At 38.3% G+C, this 19,783-nt stretch overlaps 1 protein-coding gene across 18 annotated transcripts in view; it reads left to right on the top strand.

Moving 5' to 3' along the window:
- Nucleotides 1-19,783, top strand: part of SUGCT (succinyl-CoA:glutarate-CoA transferase) — an 808,589-nt gene that overhangs the window by 462,818 nt on the left and 325,988 nt on the right. For 7 of the 18 annotated variants that reach the window (XM_082692670.1, XM_082692658.1, XM_082692674.1 and 4 more), the window contains one exon: nt 8,094-8,161. The exons of 10 other annotated variants lie outside the window; for them this stretch is intronic. In XM_082692670.1, coding sequence (XP_082548796.1) covers nt 8,094-8,161 — 68 coding nt within the window. Of the gene's footprint in view, nt 1-8,093; nt 8,162-9,157; nt 9,307-19,783 lie in introns of those variants that run through there. One more of the 18 variants, XM_082692672.1, reaches the window with a different exon arrangement.

Raw genomic sequence — 19,783 nt, 5'->3', positions numbered from 1 at the left:
TTACTACTCCCCAAGGGTTGTGTCTTGTTTCGTGCCTGCCCTTCCAATTGCATGGTGGGTTGATTACTTGGGACCCATGCCATCATGGGGGTCACGATTTCCCCACCAATACTGATATGTAATCCTGATACCGATTTGCCTTCCCTGCCCCTAATGCTTCTGCCAGGACTGCCATCCATGGATTCGCAGAATGTATTATCTGTGATCATGGTACTTCTGTACAACTTTGTGCAGCGTCTCACAACTAAAATGTGCAGCCATTGGCTCCAGGCTGTGAAGTTAACTTGTCTTACGTCTTATCTCATCACTCAGAAGCAGCTTTCCCAGTGGATGAGTGGAATGGAGATTATAGCAGGAAGGAGGGTTGCTGTCTTCCAGAATGCAGTCCGCTTGGAATCAGAGTCCAATGTCTGGTTGCTGTCTCCCCTGTGGCCAAAATACATGGCTCAGGAAATCAAGGAGTTAGGAATGGCTCTGTGAATGATAATGTCTGAAAGCCCATTCTCAGCATTTTGGCTTCTCCCTCTACAACTTTAAGCTCTGGGGGTTTGCTAGCCACGCTTCATAAGGAAAGAAGGCCTCTATCAGGTGACACAGTACCGATTCATTGAATTGAAGGTGAGGCAGCCACCTGACTTGTTAGGGATTTAAATGCCACTGGAGCAACAAGTAACACAGGTGGTTGCTGCTGGCTGAAGTAATTGATCCTGATTACCAAGGGAAAATAGGGTTGGTAGCCATTCCATGAGGCCAGGGAGAACCGTGTCTGAAACCCAGTGCATTTTCTTGGGAGCCTTGACTTAGTAGTTCCAAATCGAATAATAGAAGTTACATCAAAACCGGATTCAGACACATCAGGAGTGAATGTTTGGGTTGCCTCACCAGATCAGAACACAGACTCACTAAACTTTTGGCTGAGGATAGAGAAAGCTTGGGACAGACAGTGAAAGAAGGAAGTTGTAAACGTCAGTGACATCCTTGTGACCAGTTGCGTAAATAGCGAAGCAGTTTGTGTATTTTCCTCTTTGTATTTTATAGCTTTCTTGAGATGATTCTCCAATTAGTAGTTAGGTAAGAGAAAATGCAGATGGGACTGGGGCCAAATTTGGAGAGTAGAATTGCATAGGAATAGATACTGAGATTGTTGAGATCTTGGTCTCCATTGATTTTGAAGGGAGGGTGTCTTCGTTTATACTGATATGACATCATTTGTACTAATACAAATTCATGGGCATCTTGTTACGTGCACACAGCTGTGCTGTTGGTGTTTATAGGAAAGCGTATCGGTGGACGTGCATCGTGGAAGGGCTGAACCAACTGCTGAGCTGTTTCTGAGGGGCACATCCATGCTTTTGTGCTCTGCTCAGTGATGTTGGAGTTGGGACTGGAAACCACATTGCTGCTTCGCCTTCTGACTTCCTGTTTGAATTGTGCACACGGGAGGCACTAGAGGGAGTCACCAAGGTGGGAAGGGGACAAAAAGACATTCTCTTGCCTGTTTTTCTGCTTTCTTCCCATGGATTCCAGCTCATTTGGGGTTCCTATGCTCATCATGTTGGCAACACCCTCCACCCCCGCCCACGGCAGCAGACTTTTCAGGAGGCAGCAGCTAAGTTCAATTTGAAGTTTTCCGACACTTGCATATTCACAAACATTTCCTGTCTCTGCCCACCAGGGATTCAAGGGCTGTTGTAAGTGAGGCCCTAACACCTGTAGGCAGTGCCAGCAATTCTCTTCCTCAGTGGGAAATTCCCATGTAGTTTATTTGTTAAAATCCATTTCGGAAGTTCCAAGTGACACAAACATTTTGCTTACTTTCTAAAAATTTCAAGATTCAAAAGTCTACTACATAAACTATGTTTTATGCATAAATGCTCAATAATGTGTTATAATGAATGTCTGCCAAACTCTTAAGTGAAGCTGACAGTGAAATATAGAAATTGAGTGTCCCTTTTATCTGTATTTTAATAATAAATAATTTTATAACATTACCTACAGAATCCAGGAAGATATGAAGAATGCCCTAATAGCAAAGACTAAGATATTTAGGACAAAGTTGTAAGTTTATTTACTCTCAGCCAATAATATCCAACCACCAAGGTCAATTTTATATTACGTGCAGGCATCTGAGGAGTTCTAAAGTGATAGTGTATCAGCAGATATAATGAAATTATACATAATTAAAAAGAATCAGAGAGTCTTATACTTTGACATTTAATATCTATCTGAAGAATTATAATTTGTACCTATTTCCTCCACTGGAAGAGCTGTCATCTCAAAGGCAAGAGAATGTGTTAGTGCTTGTATCACCTGATACAGTGTCTGATTATATTCGTTTTCAGTTATTGCTAAAACAATTTTTTTTTTTTTTACGTAACTGCTTAAAACAATACAAATTTATTATAATTCTGGAGGTCTGAAATCTGAAATAGGTCTCACTGGGCTAAAAGTCAAAATGTCTGCAGGGTGAAATTCCTTTGGGGGCTGTGGGGGAGAACTAACTTCCTTGCCTTTTCCAGCTTCTAGAAACTGTGCATGTACTTGCACTCATGACTTCCTTCCATCTTTTAAAGCCAGCAGTGGACATTTGAGTCTTTCTCCTACTATCCATCACTTTGAAACAGATTCCTCTACCTCCACTTTGCTCTTTTAAGGACCCTTGTGATTGTACTGGGCCCAGCCAGATTTCCCAGGATAATTACCACATCTCAAACGCCTTGATTTAATTATACTTAGAAGGCCCTTATTGCTGTGTACAGTAACACATTGACAGTTTCTGGAGATTAGGCTATGGACACCTTTGAGGGGTTATTTTTTTACCTACTGCACTGGTCATTAGCAGAGAACCATTTTTGACTCAATGGACACAATAAAGTTGCACATTGTACCTAAAAATGGAGACAGAGAATTTCCATGTAAATATTTAGTATGCAGTGGTTAAGGGTATGCAATGGTGGGCAGTGTGGTCAGTATTTTGAGAGAAATTATCTTAAAGAATTTGTTTTCAAACCCTTATTTATATATTATATGTTATGATACTAATGATGAATTACTTAAATATCTAACTATTGTCAAAGAATACATATTGGTATGTGGGAATAACACATTTTTGTAAATGGCACGTATGTGACTTGAAATGTTTAGATGCACAGAGTAAGACAATGTGCAAGTTTTTCTAGAATAAATTCCTTGAAGTATGATTTTTGGTTGAGCAGGTAAGCACAATTTAAAGTTCAGGGAAAACTACCAAAATGCTTCCCAAAAGGCTGTGCTGATTTATACTCCAGTCAAAACTGAATGGAGAATGCTATATTCTCACATCATTGCCCATACTAGATGTTACTGGTTCCTGCTGCTTTCTTTTTACTAATCTGATTCAAAAAGAAGTGACATTTGCATTTCATAAATGTTAGCACTAGTACTTTCATTTCCTAGATTGAAACTGAGAATGGGAATTTTTTAGGTTGATTCATCTTAACTGTTAAATATCTATTAGATTTCAAGGAGTCCTTACTTTTGTATATTGTAGAAAAGGGATTTTAACCCCTTTTCTATTTATAAACAGTAGTCTTGTTCCCCTGAGTGATGCTTTTCAAAAAGAACTTATTTATTTATTTATTTTACCAAACACATTTTGGTTTTTAATGTGGTCAAATAAGTCAGTTTTTTTCTTTTATGGCACCTGAACTTTGTGTCTTCTGTAAGAAGACCTGCACTCTCAAAGTTATTAAAATATCTGGGGCGCCTGGGTGGCTCAGGGGGTTAAAGCCTCTGCCTTCGGCTCAGGTCATGATCCCAGGGTCCTGGGATCGAGGATCGAGCCCCGCATCGGGCTCTCTGCTCAGCAGGGAGCCTGCTTCCCTTCCTCTATCTCTGCATGCCTCTCTGCCTACTTGTGTCTGCTACTACTGTCTGTCCAATGGATAAATAAAATCTTTTTTTAAAAGTTATTAAAATATCTGTATTTGTTATTTCTTTGACATTTTATAGATCTGTTTTATTTATTTATTTATTTATTTGACAGCAAGAGAGAGGGATCACAAGTAGGCAGAGAGGTAGGCAGAGAAGGGGGAAGCAGGCTCTTTGCGGAGCAGAGAGCCCGATATGGGGCTCGATTACAGGACCCTGAGATCATGACTTGAGCCAAAGGCAGAGGCTTAACCCACTGAGCCACCCAGACTCCCCTATACCTTTGTTTTTAGCTCTTTATTATACCAAGAATTTTTGTCTATGATATAAGATTCTAAAATAACTTTGTTATTTTTTGTTTTAAACCAGGTAAAAAGCCATGTATCCCAATGACATTGATTGTTGTTAGTCTTGTTTCCTGCTGGTTTGAGATAGAACTATTATCATGATAAATGTCATATGTGTATGGATATTTTTCTGGATTCTCTATTCTGTTTACAGTCCAGTCTATATATCTCTGGATTAGTTTCTTGCTGATTTTTAATTATCCTATTTGCATAGTATGTCAGGCCAGATTTTCTTCTTTTTTAAAAATGACCTTGCTCATTTCATGAATCTATTTTACATAGATTTTAGAAGGATGAGGGATGGTCTTTAATTTATAAATTAATTTGGGGCAAATTCAGTTTTACAATATCAAATATTTCTAACCAGGAACATGGTGTTTTTCTAGGATTTAAGCCTTATTATAGGTCCTTTGTAAGATTGACAGTTATTCTAAAAATATCTTTTGCACATTTACTTTATCTTTATTCTTTGTTATTATGTGAGTGTTGCTTGAATTCTGAATGAAATCTTTATGGGCTTTGTCTTCTAATTTGTGATTGTTAGTGTGTGAGATAGCTACTGATTTTTATGTTGATATTGTTTCCATCTGGTTTAGTAAACTCATATGTATTTTAATAATTTCCTAAATGTTTTGCTGGACATCACACTGTTGGTAGAGAATGCTAATTTTGTTTCTTACACTACATGCTTGATTCCGTATGTTTTTTTTTTTCTTAGTGTTTTTGCCAAGACCTATTTTTTGTCCCTTTTATTCTACTGTGGGAGACTTCTTATGATCTTCCAAATCACTAATTGAAATTTTTCTCATATGCATATCCACTTTACTATTTATTCATCTGTTTCTATGTTTTATTTCAGCCACATTGTTTTTAATTTCCAAAAATGCTGGTTCTTTCCTTCCTTCTCTTCCTCCTGTTTCTTCTAGTCTTTCTTTTCAACTGTTTTTTTTAAAAGAAGGCAGTATTTTCTGTAGTCTTGTTGATTATAATAATTATAATCCATTTAAAAGTTCTTTTTATTTCTTTCAGAAATTCTTACTTTTTAGGGATTAGTTCTTTTTGGAATCCTTTTTTAAAAGATTTATTCATTTATTTGAGAGAGAGAGCATGGAGGAATGGGGCAGAGGGAGAGAGAGAGAATCTCAGGCAGGCTCCAGAGTGAGTGCAAAGCCCAATGTAGGTCTTAATACCACAACTCTGAGATCATGACTTGAGCTGAAGTCACAAGTTGGATGCTTAAATGAGCCTCCCAGACATCCTGGAACATTTTTATCACTCCATTGGTTTCACTTAAATGTTGGTGATTCTTGTTAGTTTTTGAAATAGAGTTGAAGGACTCGGTTGATTGGTTTCGGTAGTTGGATGGTTATTTCCTAAGGGAAAAATAGGAATCCCTATTCTTCCAGCAATTAATTTGGTCAAATCCCAGGAACCTTGGATGTTGTGGTGCTTCTGTAGAGAGAGGAAGGAGGGAGTTGGGTATTTGCTTCATGTCATGGATGTGAGTCTCTGGAGCAGAAGCTTTCTTCCTTTATAAATGGTTTTATCTCTGGCATCTGAAAGCTCGGGTTTGATATTTAAGCCAAATGCTGCTGTATAAGCTAACCAAAGACCCATATTAAACTTCTAGACACCTCCTATTTTCTCCTAACAGTTACAAATTCAATATGGCGGAATAAAGAAATTGGAAACACTAATCTGTAATCACATCCTGAAGAGTAAACAGACATTAATTTATTCTGTGCTTTAATGCCTGTTTTCACTTTGCATTTCACATCCATCATCTTTTGTCTGAAGCTGTGGGGAGGGATGTAGATTTGCTGGAACATCCATGACATACTTGGAGACGATGATTTTGGAATGGCAATTCGAGTTTAGGATTCACTTGAGGAGACTGCTGGAGATAAAGCTGGAGCCAGGCTGTGAAGATGTTCACATTTATGTTTGGGGATTTTGGACTTTATCTTGTCACTAAGGGAGTATTTCTGATGGGGTTTGAGCAAGGAAGTATCGTGATAAAAGTGACTTTGAGGCTGGTCTCCATGATAAATATGAGAAGGAGGTGCAGATGCCATTGTGGTCATCCAGGACAAGATCGTAAGGGCCTGGGGTGAAGTAAGGGAGATGGGAATGGAAAGAAAGTGACATATACAAGAGTCTGAACAATATGATTTTAGGCTTTGGTGGTTTCTTGGATGAGAGAATGAGGAGAAAGGAATGTTCAAAAAGACCTCAAGGTTTCAAGCCAAGTCGCTACATGAGGTAGTAGAACTATGTAAGGGGATAAAAAGAGGCTGTTAGTTTTTTTCCTGATTTTAGCTGTCATTTAAACACTTCAACCCCATCATCTTTATCTTTATCTTCATCTAATTCTTTTCATCAGATGACTCATGCTTAAAAATATCAAATGATCAGAAGTGAATTATTTTATATTTTCTGTTTCCCAATGCTAAGAATATCTGTTGCTTTCCTAAGGGTGGAGGGTTGGCCGCAGGGATGGAATGTGCTGGTACCTGCCATCCTACTTACCATCAACACTACTCAGTGCGTCTGGGTAGCTGGCCCCAGTCCACATCTCATTCTGGACCAGAATGAAGGCTATTGGAATGGAACCAGTTCAAGGAATTGATTCACGAAAAAGCTAGACCTTGACCTGTTTGCTTTTCCAAAGAAATTTCCAAATTTCAGGAAGGATTTTGTCATTAAAAATTGCTTCAGAGGTGCATGAAAATCCTCTCTTCATTCCTCTGTTTATTTTCTCAGTACATCTACATTCAAGAAACCCACTGTTCTCATAAGAGCACTGTCTTTTCTTGGGAACTCAGTTTCACTGTGCCCTGTCGAGCCAGTGAGTGCGTGGATATAGCAGCTACAAGGTTGACAAAAAGGTTAAATGAGTGACTGCAAGTAATATGTCATGCAGAGCTTTGCTTAGAGTAAGCATCGGTAACTCCTGACTCTTACAACTGTTCAGATTCAAGGGCATCTCTTCCTTGTATTGATCATGTTGTGACATTTAAGGCCATTGATCTCAAACTTCAGTGTGCATGAAGATAATCTTTAGGGTTTATGAAAACATGGATTACCAAGCCTTATCCCCAGGGTTTTGATTCAGCTGGGCTTAAGTGGAGCCTGAGAATTTGTATCTCTAGCCAGTTCCCAGAAGATGTTCCTGTGGCTGGTCGGGCAAAACTGAGTTTTTGACAACCAGTGGTTTGGGGGCTGGGATGAGGGTAATGTGGTTTGTATTCATAGTGGAGTCAGTTGCTTTGCCATTAGGAATTCCGTTCTTTCCTGGCTGTACATTCTGAACCCTGATCTGATGTGCTCTTTGTTTTCTGAAGCAGCAGAAACCCGTCAGCAGGTGACAAATTTCATTACTCTCCTTTCTTTGAATTTTCCCAGGGATTACTAAGTATACCACTGTTAGTGCTGGCACTTTTCTGTTATTTTAAGGATTTGTTGGTTTCTCCAAGGTGGTTTTCCCTTGACGCCAGAAGATGTGAATAGGAACCATCACACGGCGATGCTCGGTTCTGTGTTGGTATTTGCTATCCTGTAGAATTTATATGTTTCACTTAATATCAGTTTTAATCCCTGCTTTTCTTCTTCACATCCTTTTAAATTCTCATTTAATTAGTCAGAGTTACAAATGGCCTCGCTTATAAACATCCTCGTGTAAGCCGAGCAATGTGGCTTTCGGCATCTCTATAATGAAAGTTTAAACTACTTGGAACTCAAGCTTACATTCCTTTAAGTCTTTATGATCTAAATATTCTTTTCCATGATGCCAAAAAGGTTCTGTGTGATCATCTAAAGTTTGAAATTCGTTTTCAGATTAAAGGCACTGCCAAACTGGGAAGCAACTGTGTGAAGAAAATGTGTGGAAACACCAGTCATTACAGGTTGGTTTATAAAAAGAGTTGCGGATTGATCGGTCTTTGAAAAATGTTTGGTGACACGAAACTCTTTCAATCAGTTCCAAATCTGGCAACTCTCTTGTTGCATTAGATTTTCTTTCCTTCACTTTTCTTCTCTTTCTAACAGAGACAGACACATCCCTTTTCCTGCGTCCCATTTTAGATGACTGACGGAAAAGTAAACACCAAATATGAGCATGTGGGGATGGTTTATTTCTTTTTACATTGACTAGAAGGCAGTGTTGAAAGGGAGACACTGCTGTCATTTCACAATGTAGGAAATTTAGAAAAGGTGTGAGAGCTGTTTTAAATAATTTCTATTTTTGGATTATGCCATTCATGAGGGTATGTAGTCTTTCCTTTAGAGAAGGAATTTGTTTAAAGTATATCTGAGATCGCTTGGTGACAAATAAACAATGTGTTCAAAAGAAAGCCCTGTAATTTTTTCATTAGATGATTCATGCTTAAAAATGTCAAGTGATCAGAAACGAAAGACCCAGTGATCGGGTCATTTGAAACATATGGTTCTGGGAGTTATTATGCATGCCAACACTAAACATGGGACGTCGGTCCCTTCTTTTGTCCTTATAAAGATAGAAGAGCCCTTGGCGCCTGGTTCTTTTCTTACACCTCACATTCCGTGCCCTCGCGTTTCGCTCACCTGTGCGGCGGTGCCAGTGTCACAGTGACATGTAAAGACGTGGCGGTGGGTTTGCCAGAGTTCAAATAACTCTACTGGTTAGCCTTTGAGTGGTGTTGAGGAAACTACTTGCCTTCCTGTGCCTCCATTTCCTAATTTGTCAACTCAAAATGGGTCTACTTACCTAGACCCATTATGGCAAAGGTTAAATAAAATTAACACCAGTAACGCCCTTAGTGCGGTTCCTGGCACATAATAGCAGACTCAGTCCACATTAGCTTTTCTTTTTCTTTTCTTTTTTTTTTTTAATTTTTTAAAGATTTTATTTATTTATTTGACAGATGGAGATCACAAGCAGGCAGAGAAGCAGGCAGAGAGAGAGGAGGAAGCAGGCTCACTGCTGAGCAGAGTGCCCGATGCGGGGCTCGATCCCAGGACCCTGGGACCATGACCTGAGCTGAAGGCGGGGGCTTTAACCCACGGAGCCACCCAGGCGCCCCCACGTTAGCTTTTCTTATTTACTTTGGTTAGACTTCCTGGTGTGATCAGTTATTTCCCCCTGAGAAGGAAGATTGTGACAAGTAACCTCCCTGTAAATTGCTATTTGGGGTATCATTTGGGAATAGTAGATAGTTAAAATGGCTCAAGTATTATAAATGCAGACCCATTTTGATGAAAATTAAATAAGTGATATTTTGGTCTTGACTTCTATCTCTGAAAATTAGAAACCATATTCTACTACAGTAATTGCTCTACACACTAACAATGGGAAATTCTTTTAGGCCAGTAGATTTCAGATTCTTTTGCTTAGTGAGATCTGTGATTTTTATTTCTGCTCTGTTTTCTATGATCAGTGAAAAGTTTGTATAAAAAACATAATTTGTTAATTCCATTGAACCATTACAAATGGTTCAAGTTAAATATAACTTCACAGAAATGAATTCTTCTGAATGTATTTATATTATATATAATGTACATATTTGGACTTGAGAGGCACATTGTATCAGATGTATCAGATTTATTTTCCCAAGTTCCTACTTGAACCTTGGTTCTTCCATCTCATTAAATCAATAACATCCATTACTTCTGGGAAGGAAAGCCCTATAAGAGAGTCATAGTTTGACTTTGAACTTTCAAATAGAATTTGTCACATTGATAGCAAGATCATGGTCCTGAAGTAAGCACCTTTTGTTGACAAAAGCCATTCTTTCTCGAGAAGGAAAAAAAAAAAAGAGGGGTAATACATAGTGATTTTCTTATAAATCAAAACTTGGAGGCGGGATTGAGGGCAGAGCAGAGCAGTGATGTTCCCACAGCATGAAAAGGAGCAAATGTCCAAGTGCTGGAGGGAGTCTCTGAAAGGGAAGTAGGTTGAGAAAGGGGACAGAATACCTTCACTTCTTTTTCACTTTTTTTTCTAAAGTTTTATTTATTTATTTGTCAGAGAGAGAGCGTGAGTGCACAAGCAGGGGAGTGGCCGGCAGAGGTAGAGGGAGAAGTAGGCTTCCCGCTGAGCAAGGATTCCTTGTTGGACTTTGTGGAACTCAGTCCCAGGACCCTGGGATCATGACCTGAGCAGAAGGCAGTCAGTTAAGCAACTGAGTCACCCAGGCATCCCCAGAATACCATTACTTCTGCATCCTGTGGCCTTCCGGTGGGATCTAGAAACTGGGAGGGGAGAATTAAATATTAATAAATCTGTCTGAATTCGAGAACATTGAAAGTCAGTACTCCCTTTTACTTGGGGGAAAGCCTGGGAAGGTTGCAGACCCTTTCTTCTTCGTGGCAAAATGTCCAGCAGAGAAAGAAGCTGAAGTCTTCTTCCCTATTCCCTCTCTACTATCCCCTTTCTGGGAGGACCAGTGAACCAGAGGAGGATGTGGGATGCAGGGATCTCACTGCCAGCCACAGTGGCAATCTTCATGGTCATTGCAGCGGGTGCCAGATGGACACTGTAAAAATCTGGGCCCAAGAAATCAGTCTCACCAGCAGAGATGTCCCAGCAGATGGCAGATCATGGGATGTCTCAGCGAGGGCAGAGAGAACCCAGAGGCTCCGGGAACCAGAATGCTCCTCTTGACACAGACAACACCGTCTCAAGAAGTCTTTCTTTTAATGGTCAAGTTAAAAGATTTTTTTTGTTTGTTTGTTGTGTTATCAGAATGAGACCTGAAAGGAAAACATTATCAGAGATAGAAGGGAAAGTAGCTGAATTTACAACAGAAATTTTATCCCAGCACAGAGTATTAGTGAAGATCATGATTATTCTGTGTTTAAAAGTACGTGAAAGGTAATGCTTTCCAAGGCCTGAAAATGTGGCAATGTAAACACAGCTCATTCAGCCCCACGACGGACCACATGCACCCAGAGTCCCACTGTTGGGAGGGTTTTTAAAAAATTGCTCTCCTTTAAATTCTGTCCTGCACGTTTCAGAAGCCTCTTTCGTCAAATAGTTCCTTAGCTCAGAAACCTCAGTGATGCATGTGTTTGTATAGGTATAAAGTACTGTGATTGACTCTTATGGTTTATTTCTTGATTTATTGCTATTTTTGTCCCTTTTGAACAGCTCTAATTATAACATATCAAGTTGGGAGGAGTTAGTCTGTAATTTTTAGCTACAGAAAAATGACTATTTGGAATCAGTTCTCTTTCTCTGCCATTACTGCTATTTGAAACATAATATGTACATTTTGGCATGAGGATTTAGTTTTTTTAAGGAAGAATCATATGGACCAATAGCAGGAGATGGGCATAGCCCTTCAAATTCTACTGCTAGGCAATTGAATTCAGTGACCATACTGAAACTTGAGAAAATCATGCTTACCATTTGGCTTTGTGGTATATTGACGTCTTGTATGTCAGTTTTCCTGTTTCATGGGATTTGTAAGCTTGAAAGACCTTGATGCTAACTTAATACAAACAAGATAAAGCGTTCTTAACAGAGTGTGCTGACCATATGTGGGGTTCATTTCATGGTGATTTTCATTTCCTTTAGAAAACTTCTTAGGAACCCTAGCGGTTATTGTTCAGAAGCTTAAATGGCAAGACCAAAGGGATAGTGTGGCAAGCATAGGCTGCATCATTTCTAAACTTCAGATTGTGCTAACTGAATCTGAAGCCATACTGTATCACAAATAACCAAGCCCGATGCTTTCCTGCATGTCGTACATTCATTGAATCATCCATCCAGTTCCTCTCCGATTCCCTGCCCCCACTGTGGGTTAGGGGTGTGCTAGGAACCAATGATGAGATGAGGGAAGACATAGTGTAGGAACTCGAGGATTGTAGAGTGTGGTCAGGGCGTTGCACCAGTAAACAGGTAGATATTACATTTGTGCAGGTCGATCTTGGGGCCTAGAGGATGAACTGATTCAACTTGGAGATGGTCAGGGAAGGGTTCCTTGAGTGCTAGTGAATTAATCCATATTATCCAAACAGAAGAAGAAGGTTTTCAAACCAAAGGGGTAGAATGAATGTGAAGCTTTTAGAGAACCTCGAGGAGTTTGGTGTGACCAGAACATAAGATGCATGTTGAGAAAATATAAGGATACTCCAGTCTAAGGACTGAAAATTAGGGGGGATGTCAGATCATGAACCACCTAGGTTAAAACCCCAGAAAAATACTGTCTGATAGGTGCTGTTGTGTCTGCTTTACAGATGAAGAAACAGACTTGGAGAGCTTGGACATGCTTTTAGCTACACAGTGAGCAGCAGAGATGGGGGTCTTCTGACCACAAAATCAGTGCTATGGCAGAGGAGTTTATTGGATTTTTTTTTTTTTTTTAGTCTCTTAATGACCTCATCTGCTTTTAACAATATAATCAGCCATAAAATGTGAGAAAGTATTAAATTAAAATTGCTTTGAGGTTGTGAACAATGCTATTTAGAAAATTAAATTAGTGAAAAATGCATTAATACTAGTAATACTAATACTACTACTAATAATAATAATGTGGTTTTTGCTCATATTGAAATGGGCAAGAAGTTCCTAGTCACCTCACAGTCTGTACTGAGCATGAGCATTTAAAAAACATGTTTCTGCCACGTGTATGGAACAGTCTTTAGCTCAGTCTTTCTGAATATCCACCTGTCCAGAAGCCCGAGAGAGGAGACCACACAGCCGAGGGAGCTAAGGGATGGAACAGACTGGAAGGTTGGCCTCATGTGGATTTTTATAAAATCAATGCATGGTTTCTTCAGGAATAAGGAGCCAACACTACCAAATGGTTTGATGTTTTAGAGTGACTTCACCATAGCAGAAACATTATAAGAATTTATTTTAGGGCACTTGGGGGGCTCAGTTGGTTAAGTGTCTGCCTTTGACTCAGATCACGATTCCAGGGTCCTGGGATTGAGTCCTTCATCAGGCTCCCTGCACAGTGGGGCATCTGCTTCTCCCTCTGTACCACCCCACTCCCTGCTCATGTGTGTGCTCATTCTTGTCTCTCTCTCTATCTCTATGCTCATGTGTGTGCTCGCTCTTGTCTCTCTCTCTATGATAAAATCTTCAAAAGAAAGATTTATTTTAGAACTCTTGCATTGAAACAAAGCAAGCCAAAACAAAACTAACCCATGTCTTATCATCCTTTGGGGACCCAGAGGGAAAATAAACCTTTTTGAAGGGAAAATTGACTAACCTGGGGCCCATGCTCCCTAGGAGAGAGCCTATGTTAGGCTTTAGCCAAGGGTAGGCGTGTATATAATACATCTGAAATGGAGGGAAGGAACTATAAGATTCCTTTATGTTCTCAGAGGGACCAAATAAATCAGGAAAGATTAAGAACCATTTTAAGTGTGCCACCCCAGACTGTGTGTGTATGTGTGTATGTGTGTGTGTTGGGGGAGTGGTGGCCTCAGATTACTTTTAAATTTGTAGTATTGAATTCTCCAGATTTGATCCTAAACAGGCAAGAGGTTTCAGAAAACATTTCATATTAGTATTTGACAAAATAAGGTTTTAATTTTTTACATATTGAGCGATTTTCATAGAGCAACATACCGAGCCCATTATCTCATCCAAACAATAGTATCAACGTTGTTCCACAGCAGTGAAGCTTATGGACCTATAATGAATGTTTAATATGTGAATTATAACAGAATTTTAATTATGATGAAATTAAGTCAATACCACATCATCCATCTCTCTGCTCATATAAATGCATAGAACGGTGGTCTTTAAGTTCAGTTGAGTTGATTAACAATTCCTGCTTTTTAAAATTTGTGACAGGCTACTAAATCTCTTGATAAATCCCCCTTTTAACCTCAAGACTTTTTCAGATAATTCAGAGTAGAATATGAGTTGCTATAATAACTGTAAGCTAAAGTAATATACCATGCAGCAGCCATGAAATGTGGGGTACATTATTATGGAGTTTGTATTAAATAAAAAGCCTAAGTATGTAAAGGTAATTAAACCATAAAAAACTGAACAAACAAAACAAAACAAAATTTCATTTTATGTTACTGATAAAATTAAAATCTGGGAATCATGTTTGTAATCATCTGTAGGGTTTTTGCATATCCTCAATTATTTAAGTGTTATTTCTTTTAAAGAGTAGCTCTTTTATTTTGCCCAAAAGGTAAATTTAAGTTGGATAATATTGCATCCAATTAAGCAGTACATATTTCAGAATAGTAACTAAATATCAATATTTATCTTTTTTTAGGAGAACTATGGAGAAATATGTAACTCAAAAAGCTGTAGTCTTATCTGAGATGGTTTTGTTGATCTTTACATGTTTGGAGGATATTTTTTTATATGAATTCCACCCTTTTGCAAATCTATTTTGAAATGTAGCTGAAGATAAGAATATGTCTATGATTCTGTTTAACCTTTTTATAAAGAAGTCTTCTAACTCAGCATATGATGAAGAAATTTTGAGCCCAATGTAAATTCAGATTTGCAGCAGAATGTCACCAGACCCCTTGATATATCAGCCACCTTTTTGATTGAAAAATCATTTTCTACAACATCCAATGTTCTCATAGCTTTTGGAATGTTTCGATCACACCTAATAATGCACTATAATGCAGGTCCAACATTGTTTTTAAAAAGTATGTAGCTTCTTGCACATTATTAATCCCTACTTGTTGATATTTTGAAAAAATGGCCAATCCTTTTGCGGATGTGTACAAAGAATTGCAAGTTTTGGGAACGGTTTGCAATTCTTTAGTTGCCATCTCCTCAGAGAACTTTATCACTTCTAAATCTTAAAGACATATAGGACAGAGTAGTTACACTTACATTTTGCAGCAAAATGTCTACATGTGTCAATGGCATGATACTAGACTTGGTTTAAATGTTTCAGAAAATAATTTTGAATTGGTACAATTGAAAAGCAACTTAATGTAAGATGATCGACTGTTTTCTACTGTCTCCCTTTCATCTGGTTTCTGATGTCAATTGCATGTATCTGATACAAAAAGATGCTGTCTTCTGTGGCAGACCTGTTGTCCCCTCTAATATTACTGAAGAGACTGAAGGACATTAAATCTCATTAACAGTATTTGATACGAATTTGGTCCTTGTTATACCAGTGCTTTTATATGGAATTTAGGCAAGTCTGTAAGAATCAAAGACTTAATTCTTAAGTTAAAATAATTTTCTTTATCTTTCATTCTGATTTTCAGTAATTTCCGAAAACCTTCAGTCACAGTTGAAAATTTATTTATGCCATCTTAATGGTAAGCATGTTTTTAAGAAATAAGATGTTTTCAACCATAAGTTTCGCCTACTCTCTGTTTTTCTTAACATGTTTTTATAATTTATGGGAGACAGTTGATCACAAAGGGATTCATTCCAAAACGGCAACTATTTTAAATATAATTATTTGTATGACTTATGAATATTTTTAGTATTTTGTGAGTCACTCTTCTCTATAGATTTTTGATGGCAGGACAGATTTCTATCAATTTAAATGTAATATCCTAATTATCATTTATCTAGGTATTGAGATGTTTTAAAAGATATTGAGATCTGCTTTAAAAATTTTATATTATAGAGATAATTATGTGCTTACAGTATCACTTATTTTCATTATCTCACACTATGCAGAATCCAGGTTAAATACAGCACTGTTGTCTATGAATACGTTGATGGCAGATCTACATCAACAAAATATTTCAGGTGTTTCATCTTTTTGCCATTAACGTTATGACTTGACTTCCCCATTTTAATGAAATATTATAACACAGACTTTCATCTTAACACCATTGCTGAGCTAACTAAAGCTCAAAGGAATCCCGCATCAGTGACTTAACATTGACTTCTAAGTTTGCCAAGTTGTACAAGTACTTGACAGGCATTGTTTACGCAGAGAGGTTTCTGTGGAATGGAGAGGCAGAGCCCCAGTAACATAGGTTCAGGTGTTCCTGGAAGTGAGCGAACCAGTTGGATTGATCTTTCCAGGAGCTTGGCAGTGAGTGGAAGGTCAAAGGGATGATTAAAGAAAGACATTGGATCAAGGATGGGGGAGTCTTGCACACTTCCCAGAAGGCACTACCACGAGAGAGGAAAATGTTGTACATTCTAGAGAAAGAAGGAACAGAGCAAGTGGAGTAAGATCTTGAACATGCAAGACATGGGAAGGGAGAAGAAAGAGAACCAGGGAGATAGGCACTGTATGCCCCGAGACTGGCAGGACAAAGGGGGAGATGGGTGGTGTGAAGGTGAAGAAACAGGAAGTAGAGGGAGTACACGGCTTTGTTCATTTCCTCAGTTCTGGTGGAGGCATCATGATTTGTAAATCATAGCAGGGGAAGACAAGGCAATTGTGAGGCACATTAGGATGGAATGGCTGTTCTCAGATCGGAGGTGAGCTGGCCAGCCAGGGCCAGTCAAGTACTTAGCTGTAAGATGCTGAGACCCATTAACTTAATAAGTATTTCCCAAAGGCAAGCCATATATTCAGGACTTGGTTAGGCTCTGGGGATACAGAGATGAAAGACCTGGTTCTAGTCCCTCAGGAGTTTACAGACACGTAAATCACTAGTTACCACACGGGTGCTACTGTGGGAGCTGGGAGAGGGATGTGTTTCTCAGCCACAGAGAAGAAAGAAACTGGATAATTTTCTTTTAAAGGAGAGCGTCTTAGGCTCTTTTATGTGCCTGGTTAGCTCTACTTTATGCATTTCAAAGAAGATTATCTAGTTTTCAAGCTAATTAGCAGCAGAAAATTCTAAGGTCTAAGTTATGCTCTAAATGACATCTGACAGAACAATAGGAAATAAACCACAAAACCTAAAAAAATGAGTACAAACATCTTAGACTCTCTTATTGGTTAGTGACCAAAATCTAATTCAAAGTGGATTAAAGAGAAAAGAATGAAATTAGAAATTCACATCATTGCCAAAGTCTGGGAGGTGCTCCTGGGGTCAAGACTGGCTGCATTTAGGGGTTCAAATAATATCATCAGGTGTTGGTCCTTCTACAGTTTTTGAGAAAGGAGCCTCTTCTTTACTCTGGCGATTTCACACCGCAGCACCATCAAGCCTGCGTATTTCTCTTTGGGAAGGAAACATTTCCCTTTTGTGTAAGAAGTGTGGCAGACCTGTGAGCCCAGGGTCTGGAAAGCTGTATTTCATATCAATATGGACCGGTGAATCGGATGGGAAATTTTTGCCTTCTCATGAAAGTAATAGAAAAAAAATTTTTAAGCTATTATTCATATTTTGTTTAAAACTAGGGGTAAAACTATAAAACCCACAATTAAACTTATCATGACTTTGTTTCCCCTATGGATTACTTGAGTATTTTTTAGGCTTTTTTCATTAATCCTGAAGCTTCATCTTCATCTTTACTAACCAAGTAGTCATTAATTACTTCAGTATAATTCTGAATACATCCCTTGTGCAGCTCTGGTGTTAACAGAGAGTAATTTAAACAGCAGAAAACAGAAATATACATTAGAATCTTCAATACAGGTAAAGACTAAATCATATGTGCTTGTCTGAGAAATAATTGTTATGGTCATACAGTTCTGAATAAAGCATCATCAAACCTTTACTGTGGTGTTCCCTTTATATTTGGATATACTGGCCTCTTGACAGAGATTGTAAAGATTTTGAACTTAATGTCATCCCAATGACTATTAAGCACTTTTCCTAATAATGTTTAGTACAGATAGGAAACAGTCAGGTGGTGAGAATTTAATATTCCCAGACATTAAAAAGAAACAGTCAAAACACAGCAGCATAAGGCTAGTTTTAGACTGACTACAACATGAGCAAGGGAGTTTATATTTGGAGATGTTTAGAAAATATCATATACACGTTTTATATAATTAATAAATATGAGTCATTTTAGTGCACCCCATTGCATCTATTTGAATTTCTCTACTCCTTTGTTGTTGTTAGAATAATAACCAGGGATATCTACAGAACACTCTTTCTTTACTTGATTTCCTTTAACTCTTTTACAATCTCAGTGGCATTCATCTGTAGATGATCAACTTAATTTGATTATTGGTGTTGCCTTATAAAAAAAATCAAGTAAGAAATTATATCCATAGTGAAGCAGGCCATATTGTGTTTTGGTAGTTCAGTTTTATTACTATGCTTAATGGTGGTGATAACTATTATTATTTTTGTCATTTAGCATTGATATTTTTTGACATAAGAAGCCATCACCACCTCTTCGTTCCCTTAGCATTAATAATTTGTAATGCTTCGATTTTGAAATCCTGTGGGAAAGCAGTTTGAAGGATGCAAATGTTAGGATTATTACCACTTACCAAATAAATGTCCTGGCATAGGAGATATTAAGCAATATAAAGTTTTAAAGCTTGTGTACGGCCTACATAGGAAAGTGAAGGCAAGACCTATGATTTGATCTTTGAAGTCAAAATAATCCTCTCCCCTCTTTCCTAGTACATACTGAATCAGATAAGATTACAGCTTTGTTCCCCTCCCTCCTTACACTCACACCGCTGACCCTGTAAAGTAGGTGTGCAGGTGAAGACCGAATGAGATGTTCTGGGACTGTCCAGGGGCAGGAGGCAGACACACAGATAAAAGATGGCGCTCTCTTGTCAAAAACTTTAAAGTAAAGCCCAAAACTCACTCTTTCCTAGTCACTGAGATTGTCCTTTTCCTTATTTAACTTTCTTCCTCAAGAAGATAAAAGAGCAAGTAGGAAAACCTGGGCAAAGAAAAATCTGTGTACAAATAATAAAATATGCCTTGGAAGGGTTGAGAACACAAAATCCAAAATGCTGTTTAGTCCAGCACATTCAGTAAGTAGCAAAGTGCTCTCACGTTCATTATAAGATCCAATTTTTGCAGCATCTCAGTGGTGTGGATAATTCTTTCTCTATCGAAGGTGGTCTGCATCCTGGTTTGAGGTCAAGAGACTAAATTGCCTGAACTTACACAGCAAGGAGGTGGTATAAATGGGACTCAAACTAGAACCAAATCTTTCTTTCTGAAAATAGTATCTTTTCCCCACTATAGTGCCTGCAATTCAATTTTGCAAGGAAAACCTCCAACCAAATAATTTCTCATAGACATTTCTTTCCAATACTTACTTCATGCATTTACAGCATACTTTCATCTATTGCTTTAATCTTGATAACGTAGAATGGGCTGAGAAAAAAATAATAGGCATTATAAAATAGCCACCAATTGTCAAACACTATACCATTATAATAACCATTGGTTATTAAAGCACTATACCATTATAATAACCATTGGCTATTAAAGCAGTCCTATAAAGCCAGGATGATGGTCCACATTTTGCAGATGACAAAACTGGTGTCAGAAGAAGAAAAAAAAGTTGGTATGTGGCAGTCAAAAATTCTAACCAGATCCACTGGACTCGAGTGACCTCGTTTTGATCACCAGAATGTGTGGCTTGGCAGCTCTCATTATATACAGCCAACAAGTCTTTGTGAAGGAAGTGGGAGACCACTGTTGCTCAGTCCTTATCAGAGAAGTTCTAGAAAGTCGAGCTGTCTGTGCTGGTGACTGGG

Source organism: Mustela nivalis, assembly GCF_964662115.1.
Source record: "Mustela nivalis genome assembly, chromosome: 12".
Classification (NCBI taxonomy): Eukaryota; Metazoa; Chordata; class Mammalia; order Carnivora; family Mustelidae; genus Mustela; species Mustela nivalis.
The sequence above is the reverse complement of the archived record's forward strand: the minus strand, read 5'-3'. Positions and strand labels throughout refer to the sequence as shown.